General features: G+C 38.7%; 1 protein-coding gene across 2 annotated transcripts in view; it reads right to left on the minus strand.

The window, feature by feature from the left end:
• phf24 (PHD finger protein 24) overlaps positions 1 to 12382 on the minus strand; it is a 69146-nt gene that overhangs the window by 25144 nt on the left and 31620 nt on the right. For both annotated transcript variants that reach the window (XM_055153878.1, XM_055153879.1), the window contains exons 3-4: positions 3408 to 3486; positions 477 to 679 (exon numbers count right to left, since the gene is read on the minus strand). In XM_055153878.1, coding sequence (XP_055009853.1) covers positions 477 to 679; positions 3408 to 3486 — 282 coding nt within the window. The remainder of the gene's footprint in view (positions 1 to 476; positions 680 to 3407; positions 3487 to 12382) is intronic.

Here is a 12382-nt window from a genome sequence, read left to right on the forward strand (position 1 = left end):
GCACAATTACATTACAGGAATGCTTGGAGTAGAGACACTGTTCCCCCTCATTCGAAAGGAATCAGTTCTCATGTTACTAAGGTTGAATGTACTTACTTAACTTGCCAGCATCACACCATGTATGTCCACATTTCCTTTTTTCCCTTAAAAAACAACGGCAAAGGAGAAATTCAATTTGTCCACTGGGCAAACATTTATTTTGGTCGAAGACGTTTTGCAGCTCATCCAGTTTGTCCAGATGAAAAATTAAATTTCTCCTTTGCCTTGGATTTTACACACATATTAAAAAACAAAACAAACATGTAAAATACAAAACAAAAATGTAAAAAAAAATAGTATTCATTCAGAAATCATCCACACTTAGTGCTCTTCTGGCATGCTCCACTCTCCTCCAAAGTGAGTGAAGATGACCTATTCTAAATCTCCATTCTGTTAAAGCACTTATGCACCCATTAAAGACCATTTAACCCATTCACCTCTGTGCGCAGTTTCCTCAGCACGGCCAGGGACTCGAAGTAGAGGAAGTCAGACCACTCGATGTGTCCCTTCTTTTCTGGGTCCAGAGCGGAGAACTGTGCCAGCACCTCCTCCTCCTGCTCGTCTGTCAGGTCCTTGTCAAACTGCTGCTTAGAGACGAAGTGACGGTACTGCAGGAGCTCATCTGACACCAGGCACGACTCTGAACAAAAGCATGGAGACAGCATATTAGAGAATATGCCAGGATAATTAACCTGCAATTAGAGAGACAAAGAGGACTGTGCGGGCAGGTAGGGGTGCTTTGTTCTAGTCAGTGTTGGAGCCACTCAAGATAAAAGTCCAGTTGGGTTTTGCCTTGTGTAAGGATTTAATTAATTCAAATGAGATTAAATGTTCATACAGGACAACACTGACAATTCTTTATGACTACCACTTTATGACAGCTTTAATGGAGAGGGTATTAATGTGATGAAAGTCTCAAATTTCCAATAGATCAAGAAGAATTAGTAGTCCATTGTCTGTATAAAGAAGTGTGACCACCCATAGCATTGGGCTCCAGTCAAATGAAGCTCACTGAGGCTGACAGTTATAGGAGAATTTGGGGGCAAGTTCCATATTTGGAATAGGAACCAACAAAATAGCAAAATGAAAACAAAAGAATCATGTAGAGCAAGTTAATACGAACATTTTAAGACCAAAAAACAAGGCTCACTGCAGCAGTTACAGAGAGAGGGGTGACATTTTCAGAATAAAGTCAATTGGAGTTGAAGGACCCGGAAGCACCCTCATGCTCACTTCCTATTGCAGAAGTTTATGTTATGCACTTGAAAAGCAAATTTAGAGTGAAACGCACAGATAAACTGGTCTAGACTAACTCCACGCTGTGTCCCTGCAGAGGACAGAGGCATGTGGGCTGTACTTTCTCTTATAAAAGTCTGCAGAGAAGCTAATTTGATAGCACGACGAGCTGCTGACAGCTACTCTGTTTACACCAATATCTCCCACCTGCTAAACTAATCCCTGATACAGAAAAAAAACTATGCAATTACTCATTTAAATAAAACAATTGTGTTAAATAAAAGTCATTCCTTCATCCTGCAGCTCTGCACATTTAAAAAAAGCCATTCATTTGATATGAACTGTAAAATGTATAGTAAAATACAAAGATGCACATTGGCAGCAGAATCGTAACTGAACTGAATCGTGAAATGGCCCTAGATTCCCATCCTTATGGCCCTGTCACACCTTGATGATTTAGCCAGTGTATGCCGACGTACCAGAATTTCCCTAAAAAGCTGGCAGCGTTTTAGGAAAGCTTTCCCTAAACATTTTGGGCATATACATAATGTATTAGTAACTTATATAGAATGGTTTGATGACTTATATATAACTTATACCAACTAATGTGTTGCCAGCGTCCACAACTTATGCACAACGACAGTCAAACTTATGCATAGCACACAGCAGTGTATCGCCAATGCTCACGTGTCGTCACCTCGATAAAGGCTGGCACGTGAGGATTCATAACTGCACTACACATTGCAGTAACAACATTAAGTTCCACCAATCAGCTGATCATACATGCCAAATTGCAGTCACCTCCTGATCCATGTTCTCACCCAATTCCTTCTCTGCCGCTGATCTCTTCTTCTCCTGGCTCTACTGGCACGCAACTGGTACAATGACAAATCGATGAGATCATGCTGATGTTGGAGGGCAGCTAGTATGTACGCTCGTCTTAGCCTGGCTGGATCCTCCATCTCTCAGATGATATATGTAGGGAGTAGTACCACGGGGTCATCACCATGAAGTCTGGAGGAGCACTGACGGTTCCCCATTTTTATAAACCAATTTCCCTACACGCTGCCAATACACCATTATACGGTAGCTATGAGTTAGAAACACATTCAGTAAGTTCTGTGGTCATCAGAACATGTCAAATACGTCTGCATACATCAATATGCATTGGAGGTAAGTTCAATTTAAGTTACACATCGGTTCAAAGCATGGTATTCATAAGTTATGTGTACACTAGACATTATCTCAGCGTATTTGGACTTGAGTAACTTACAATTAATGTGTGTGAACGTGTGTCAACGATCACATAAATTACCTATAATTTATGGCCCACATATGCAGGACGTATAAGCATACACTGACATACGCTGAGAAATTTTCAGCATGCTCAACATTTTTCAATGACCTTGCCATATGTCGACATATGCCAGTGTGCTTCAGCGTGCTCAGAACTTATACAAAACTTACATATAACTTAACTGACGTACACCAGCGTATTTTGCATACGCTGGCTAAATCTTCAAGGTGTGACTGCGCCTTTAGTTACTATATATTGCCCCACCCCTAGTTACTGTATATTCCAACTGTCATCCATTGACTGAGAACTACAGTAACCACATCTGAAATGGGAGTGGCCAACAAATCCAGTTCAAGCCTCTCCTACCACCATTAGTCCCTGCTACACACGTACAGCACATAGGCATGGCGGGTTAAGTAACTTGCCTAAGGACACAACAATACCTATATGTACTGGCTAGAGATAGGATTTAACCTGCCAACCTCAATCTGATTATAAATTGAACACTCTGAGCCACTTCAGTTCAAATGCAGGGCTGCAGCTAACAATAAATGTATTTCTTATCTAGTAAGCTTCTTATTAGACAAACTGTTATTTCAATGCATTGTATATTTTTGCGTACATTTGGTTTTTTTTAAAGGTAAAAGTCATGGAAAATTTTTTTTAAATCCTACTACTGTCTTTTGATAGCAAGATTCGAGCCACTATTCATTTCCAGTAATCTCCAAACACAGCTAAAGATTCCACCTTTGTTTATTAGTGATCATTTCATGTTTCATTCACATTTCATTAGCCACAAACACATTTAGAAACATTTATATTTTAAGTGTCTGACCTGGGATGATCTTGCACTGCTTGAAGGTCTCCATGAGGCTGTACATCTCCTCCTCGGTCAACAGCAGATTCAGATTGTCCTGCAAAATCAACACAATCAATATTTAATGAACCACAACATGGATTGCAGGATTAATCGAAATCACAAAGGCAGCGTTTTTTGAAGTACCATAATTTCCCCCATAAACAACAAAATATTCTGTTGTATTCTGCATAAAAAACTGCTAACCCTGTAGTTTGGAGCAGTATCACATATTCTGAAAACTATTAGTTGGTCAGTTTGTATTTCAGTCTTTTTCTCAGTTGTCCTGGAACTTTGAACTGAATCCTATTATTAAAACAGAATTAGCAAATCTAGCCAAAAAATTTAATTTAACACTTTTCTTAAATCCAGCAGCCCTACCATAACATTAAAGTGCCCATATTACGCTATTTTCTGATCTATGTTACAGTGTACGGAAGACGGGAAGGCTCGTAACAAATGCAAACATCAAACAAATACAAACGCGACAACACAACAAAAAGCCACAACAAACCAAAAAAAGCCACAACGGAAGTGACCACGGGACTCTATTTTAATGCAAATACCACAACACAAATACAAACGCCACAACACAACAAAAAGCCATAACAAACCACAAAGCCACAAAGGAAGTGACCGCAGGACCAAGCGAAGCGTTAAAGGCTCAGGTGGGTGAAAGGGAAAAGCTGAAGAAGAACAATGTGAATGTGAAAAGTAAAGGAACAGAGAAGTGAATGAAGTTGGAAACATAAGTAAAAATAATGTATTGTTTTGTGGCCAGGATCGATGTCACTGTCTGACCGTCACTTAGTCCGTCGGAAAATAGTCCCACGGTCCCTTCCATTGTGGCTTTTTTTGGCTTGTTGTGTCTTTTTGCTGGTGTTGTGCCATTTGCATTTGTGTTGTCGTGCTTGTATTTTTTGCTGCGTTTGCATTAATATAGAGTTCCGTGGTCACTTCCATTGTGGCTTTTTGGATTGTTCTGGCTTTTTGTTGTGTTGTGGTGTTTACATTTTTTTCAAACAGAAAACACTTGTTCCACTTTGTGATGTCATGTGCTAATACAGGAAATGCTCCACTGTGTTTTTAAACTCCATACATCTTCAGTAGAATAATTTGGATAATTTCAGATCAAAACTTGCCAATCTCTGCTAAAGAAAAAGGTAAAGTTAGCTGCTAAAGGTGCATTGTATAAATGTTTTCATGGGATTAAACCTTTCTATCGTTATGGAGACCAAACCAGACCAAGTTACAGCTCAGATCTGTGGAGAGGCAACCCCGCTCACAGTCAGAATGTCTGTTTTTCTAGGTATTTTTGAGCTATACTATGTTCCAGGTAGTGCAATGACATATCCATAGAAACAAGGAGGTAACGGACCTCCAACCAAAAAGTTGTACCTTTAACTTGAAAACTACCACTTCATGACATCACAAGGTAGAACAAAGCATTTTGAGCTTTGGAGATGTAGATTCAAACATGTGTGAATGAAACAAACACAACAAAACACAACTTCACATATGTTTTTGATGAGGTAACAGCATTCTTTCATGACTTAACCCTCACAGAGTCAAAAACAGATTTTTTTTTAACACTGCACGGACCAAGAACCAAGCCAATAGAGAGCTGTTAATTAGCCAGTAGCTAATTACATGTAGAAGTCCCCAGATGAGGCAGCTGCAATTAACATGAGCTAATAACGAAGCAGCAGTGTTTTGAATGCGGCACGTGTTTTGGAGCAATGCTAAAAGTGGAGTAATTTGTACGACTGTAATGTGGTGGTGCTTTGTGTGCAGGATGAATGCTTGTAGATTGTAATAGCTATGTTTCATTCACAAACTGCTCACTTGACGTTTGGCTATTCAAGTGCATAATTATGTGTATTATCTTGACTTTTTTCAGATTTTACGCATGTTATAGTGATGGATTCTTTTCAGTAGCATACCTGGATTTGTGTTTTTGTGTCTCTTCTCTTAGTCTGTCTTCCTCTGCAGAGCTCAAAATGCCTGCCAAGATCTAATGCATTTTCAAGAGAGCAGTTAGCATTAGCCGTACGGGCCATACCAGCCTCAGATCTCAGAAACTAAGGCTATGTCCATACGACAATGGTCCTGGATTTTAATGTATTTATTTTTTTGCAGGTTGAAAAAAAATTGCATCCACACACACGTTGGATCAATAAATATTCACGTCCACACAACGGAGCACTGAGTGAAAACCATGTAATACATCAGCCACACCTGTATGTGGTGCTGTTAACAATGATAATAATATTTAACAATGTATACTTCATCACTGTTTTTTTAGACTTTAAGGTAATTTAGCTTATTTTAGATGTATCCCAGAAATATAGCCGTTTTGTTTTGCAAAAGTTAAACATAACTTTACATTTTTAGCCATAAGATTTGGATGAGAATTATTAGAATAACTTGGTTTCAAAATCCAGTTTAACTACCCATGTGTAATCTTTGTTATTGATCCGTGTGCGTAATCTGTGTGGTGCGTGTTGTTAGCATTAGCGCTAACAGCGTGTCTCGGTTGCTGGGTGACGGGAGAGGTTCCGTAGGCTACACCTGTCTCATTTCGGCAATGGTCTTACTGTCTGCAGAGGCTAGTTCGAGGGCTGCAGTCTTCACTGCATCGGAGGACCCTGGCGATGACTTGGTCACGACGTCATCGTTTTCCAAAAGCTGCAGTTTGCTTGTCCACATGACAACGCAACACTGGCGTTCTCAGATTCCTCCACTCTGGAATCCCATTCTCACAAAAGCTCCATGTGGACAAAAGGCCAAAACGAATACAAACTTCACCATTTTGACCAAAAAACGTTGTCTTTTGGACAGGCCCTAAGTCAGGCCGTGCCTGGGTACAGAGGCAGCGTTACAAATTAGGCAAAAGTAGGTGGGCCCCCAGACCTGGAGGGGCTCCCAGCCAATTACCCTCAGTGCCACTAATGACCGAGGCCTCAGAGATATTTGATTTTCTCTCAATATTACATTAAATGAGAGTAGTGTACTTTTAAACAAGAAAACATCATCAAAATAGTATCTGATTGTCAAATCTATTTTAAATGTCAAAGCATTCCCCCCTTTCACATTAGAATGGACGTGTCAGCTTGACCCTGATTTGAACATAATCACAGCATAATCATAATCATAATCATATGTAAGGGATGTAAACAGAAATGTAATTGTACCAGCAAAAAAATAAAATTACTTTCAGCTCACGTAGTAGGCGATGTAACTAATAAGACAAGTTTCAAATCCAACTTAATTCAAATAGAGATGTGACTGTCTCAAAAACAAATTGGAAAAACAGACAATAAATATTTAAACAATTCAAAAAACAAACAACAAACAGTGCATTATAGTGAGGGCCCCAAACTCAATTTCACATTGGGCCGCTGCCTGGGTAATACTGGGATGGGAGACTGCTGGGAATACCAGGCATCACAGTGGGTCATTGTGTCCTTAGGCAAGACAATTCACCCACATTGCCGAGAGTGAATGTGGTGTGTGCGTGTGTGAGTGTTGGTGGTGGGTGGAGGGGCTGATGGTGCAGACTGGCAGCCTCACTTCCGTCAGTCTGCCCCAGGGTATCTGTGGCTACAATAGTATCTTACCACCAGCGAGTGTGGAGTAAATGAATAATGAAATACATACGCCATCAAGAACTTCAGTATACTGTGGAACATTTCAGGTGAAGTTTGAACATCACCATGGAGACAATGTGAGAGACAATGAGACCTTTAAAAACAAAAACATCATAGTGATAGAGTGTGCAAATGTCTATGCGCATGACTTAACTAATGTTGATTGAATGTGTTTGTAGATGAAACATGGATTAATGGGTTAAGTGGGTCATGAATAATGTGATGAGATTTTGTTGTTCCAAATATTTGGCTTGCAGTGACAAAAATAGAAGCAGAGGTGGATTGTGGGTAGATGTCTCATTTAGTATGTGACAATGTTGGTCTTTGTTGCTTTTACATTTGTTTGTTTGTAATTTTTTTTTAATATTTGTCCATTTTAAATTACATATTGTGTTGTAATAAATTTAGGTTGACAATCCTGTTGATCCTAATCCTAAAATATACCTTGAAAGAATAAATTCTTAAAGTGAAATGGCTCGCCTCTTCACAGATTTGACTTGGCGACATCTCTTGCTTGAATTCATGGAGATAGATCAGATTAAGTCCATACTTTGGAACATTCCAGGCAAACAACAAAATCTCCATTCTCTGATTTGCAATCTCTTGCCTATGTTCAGGTCAGATTTATTCAAGAAAAGACAGTTCAAGCGTGATTCTGGTCTTCTATAAAAATTGTATTTTTTGCTTTTGTGCCACCTTGTATTGTGGCTCACAGTTGGAGCTGTCTCATCACACACCAGGACTTGACCTGAAAGACCCTTAAAGCTAAGGCCCTGGCAGGAGGTGTGCAGTTACATTTGGTTTACCTGTCACCTATCTCCTAGTTACTGCATTCAGATGCACACCAGATTTTAAAGGCTCTGTACATGATTTTTTTCCCCATGTATTTGAGCATTTTTCTAGCTCCAGTGCAGATATACTGTAAGCAGTTTGTGAGGTAAAAATAAGTATGGGGTCTGAATCTAATTAGAAAGCAAGTTACTGTCGGCTAATCAGGAAGTGTGCTATAGCATGCTAGTTGTTGTTAGCTTTACTGTAAATATCACTCATTTGGATGCTCGAAATGGTAAGTGAGGAATAACTTTGGACCATTACAAACTGTTTAAAATTTAAAAGTTAAAAAGTGCCATTTTTAATTTTTTCTCATATTGATTATATTACTGTGCAGTGACATCACACTGGGGGTGTTCTACATGCATTTCTATTGTCACTGTGGTGACACAATGCACACACACACAAAAGATTCTAAGATTGTCTGAAAACTCAAGAAAAAATACAATATGGATTTAAACAAGACATTTTCAGGAACTTGTGTTTAATACGAGCTTTCATGTGCCTATTTAGAATTTAGATTTTCAACAAAAAGGTGAGAGCGACTAACTGAAAAATAATACTTCCAAACAAGTCAAGGCTTTTTCTGCAAAGTATCAGTAGTACTCACACAACTGGAAAATGCTGATCATACTTGGATAACTGCCTAACGAGAAATCCAAGAGAAGCATTCAACTGCACTGAGTAAAAAGCAGATAGGCAAATATTACGGGTGTTTAGAGGTTTACAATAAGGTGACCATATTTAGTTTGTGAAAACGGACACCTTACCGGGGGTGAGGAGTGGGGGCCTCGACGTTGAGCTAATCTTACCTTGTGAACTGTACACATGGCCTCTCACTTGTCCCGACTGGGACAGAAAATGGGGAATTTCTTGTATAAGTTATCATTAAATGCACATTTGCTCTTCGCCATGTTGCCAACTGTTTGTGTCAGCTCGCTCCTTCTGAGTGCACAGAGAGCTACAAGAGCCGCTCAATTTAATGGCCCAATGAAAGGTAATGAAAACCCGGACATTTCCATCACTTTAAAAGAAAAAACCTGGACACTCAGGACAGGACGCAAAAAACTGACATGTCCGGGGAAAAACAGATGTTTGGTCACCATAGTTTACAACTCATTGTAGAATTTTATCAAGTTTTTTTGGACTCTCGTCTTGCCAAGAAGGAGGTTCTAAGGACAGAATGTTCTGGTTAATCTGCTTGTCTGTTTTTGACCAATGACTTTTTCACTGTTGGATTTTCTCACTTTCTGTTGGTTCTATTGTGCTTTTGTGCTGTATCAGAGTGAAAACTATAGTAGCTTTTATGTCGTTTTTGCATTGCAGGAGAGGAGATGTAACTTTAATTTTTCAAACTTGTCTAAAAAAAATTGCTCAAAGTAAATGGGCTGACCCTTACTTACAAAACTGTGATTATGTCAGCAGTCTTTTTTTTTTTTTGCAATTAAAGACAATGAATAAAATTTTACTGTTTATAAGTGCTTTTTATAACACTTGGAGTAAAGAATGGAGCTTTTTGACCGTAAACCTAACAAAAACTAGCATGCTAATAGACACTTCCTGACTGTCAGGCAATAAAATGCTTTCTAAATAGATGTAGACAGCACGCATATGACTTATTTAACCCTGAATACATCTGGGGCACAAAAAATTTTACTCAAATACATAGGCAAAAATCAGGTACATGTACTTTTAAGACAAGCAGCTAAATTACATGACATCACTGAACGCCTCTTGCTGACTCTAATGTGGTGAGAGATTGAAATGCACGGATAATGCAATAGTACATAATGACCGTTGTTGTATTTAGAGAGTTTGGAACAGCGTGTCCTTGGAAAATGTCAATATTGCAAATGAAGTGGAGTTGAAAGCAAGAGTGAAATGACTTATTTATTACCGTATCATATCTCAAATGTCATTGGTAATTGTTAATACAGGCACATTATAAATACCACAAGCACTATTACTTTTGTTTGCAAAAATATGAGTATGAATATGAGTATGAAGACTTTATTTCTATTATTTGAGGCATTAAATTGACCAAAAGCTAAATTAGTTTACTCTTTGTGGATGCAGGCTTATCCAAATCTAAAACCACTTTATTTATATAGTACATTTTACAAACAAAGCAGTTTCCAAAATGCTGCACAGAGGTCATAAAATGAAGGTAAACTGCAAAAAATGTTATCATAGCAGTCCTAAAACAATAAAACCAGTAAAAATCAAATAAAAGCAAAACGATAAAAATCAAACAGAGGACAACGCAACCAGAGAATAAAAGTGGGTTTTTAGATGAGACTTAAAACACTCCACTGTGGCGGCTGTTCTCCAGAGTGTTCCAGAGTTTAGGGCCAGCCACAGAGAAGGCTCTGTCCCCCCTCGTTTAAGTATTTATTATCGGTGACAGTGACTCAGTCGTGCTGTTCTGTCCTTAGGCAAGACACTTCATCCACATCACCTATTATGAAAGAGATGTGTGCTGACTAGAGATGCAACAATAACCGAAATATTGTGATATCATATCGTCAAAGTTCTCACAATAATATCGTGGACCATCACAATATATCAAATTACAAGTCTCCTTGCTTAAATTAAGAGTTATCGTGCAGCAATAGCTAAAAAAAAGACAGAGGAAACTACACAGACCTTGATCCTTTGCTCCATTTCAGTACAGACTACAAGAAGAAATAACAGTTCTAAGCACTTTTAGTGTCTTAGTTCTTTGGATTAAGTCTTGTCAAGGCATTTTAAGAGGAAAAAGTATCATATTAAGTTTAACACTTTTGTTTGCCTCCACAAAATATCGCAATAAATGTTGTACCTTGTACCTTGTATATCATGAAAATATTGTGTAAAGAGATTTGGATATTGTTACATCCCTGATCCCAAACTGCTCAGAGGACGACACAAGATCAAGGAGGGGCTGCGCGCTATGGTGAGTGTCCTCTGTCTTTACGCGATCTCAGAGCTTCTGCTTCCGGCTGATGTGGTGAGTTGTGTAAATTTCTAGGCCACATGCTGCTGTTTATGAGTTCATGATGATAACTGGGATGAGGACGGCTCGCGGTGTTAATGGGGAACTTTGCTACCTTTCGCAATTACAATTACAGGAAAACAGAGGTACGAGGACACAAACATGATAAAAAACTTTTTTCACCATATTGCAGTGCGTCATCAGGTGATCCAATATGCATCCGCTTAAACGACTGGAATTATTTTTTAAGCGGAATAAACGTTTACATCAGGCATGTCCAAACTATGGCCCGTGGGCCAAATGCAGCCCCCAGATAAATTTTTCTTGGCCCTTAGGCTTCCAGGTGAATTGGCCCAAATGACCTTGCATCAATTAAAATGAAGTTTTTACTGCAAGTTTTTTTGAAAATCTACCTTGATAAAGCTAATATTGAATATATAGTGAGTGGTTTTAAGGATTTTAGCATGAATAAAGACTAAAGTGTTAAACATGCACATATTTCAGTTATTCACTGTATTGAGCACCAGTCTACGGCCCTCGATCAGCCCTTTCCTCTGTCTGTGTTTAGATATGTGACCCTTGATTAAAAAAATTTGGACACCCCTGGTTTACATGATTGCGGAATAAGTTAATTCCACTTTAAAATAATAAACCACCCACTTAATTCAGATTTAAGTTTAATTCCGAATAAGTTCAATTCTGAATAACCATTAGGAGTTAAGACAAATTAAAGTATTTTTAACCAGAATTAAAGCTCTCATGTAAACGGGGCAATTGATGCACTTCCTGTATTACCACATGACATCAAGGAGGAACATAGATCAGAAAATAGCGTAATAGGGGCCCCTTTAACGCAACCATGTCCACTTTCACAATACACTAAATAATTATTCTACTCTTTTTTCTCTTCTTGTATGTAAAATGTGTAGAAATAGAACAGATTTTGGTTATTCTAGCAACATCCAGCGAGGTTTCTACTTTCAACTGAGATAATAAATTCATTCAGAATCCATGTGTCTTAATTAACTTTGCGTTAAGTCGCAGAGTTTGGAAGTACGACAACTCCACTCTCCACCATCAACATGTAAAACTACGACTTTATTTATGTCTGCGTCTTATTACAAGACTGTAGGCAATCTCAAAAAACATGCGCAGTTCCAGACCCAGAATTTAGAACAACACTGAGCTGTCTCCAAAAAGTGCTGCCAGCTTTTTATATAGACTACAGAACAAAGAGAAAGAGATAGAGGGGGAAGGGTGGGTGGGGAGAAAGATAAGTAAACACTATCTGAGCTGTCTGAAAACTAAAACAAAGCCTACTGCTGGAAATACTGTCTGAAGCTCTATTCTCACAGGGCTAGGTTTTATTTAGGGTCCCCTGATAAATTGTAATAATTATGAACGTCATCTGTGTTTCTAGTCCCGTACGAATCATCCATGTTTGACTGAGACAAGTGTTATTGATGCACAAGGGAAATTATTTGGACACAGTAGCTCAC

The sequence above is a fragment of the Boleophthalmus pectinirostris genome, unplaced genomic scaffold, assembly GCF_026225935.1.
Source record: "Boleophthalmus pectinirostris isolate CB_2022bp ecotype Guang Dong unplaced genomic scaffold, ASM2622593v1 HiC_scaffold_18, whole genome shotgun sequence".
Lineage (NCBI taxonomy): Eukaryota > Metazoa > Chordata > Actinopteri > Gobiiformes > Gobiidae > Boleophthalmus > Boleophthalmus pectinirostris.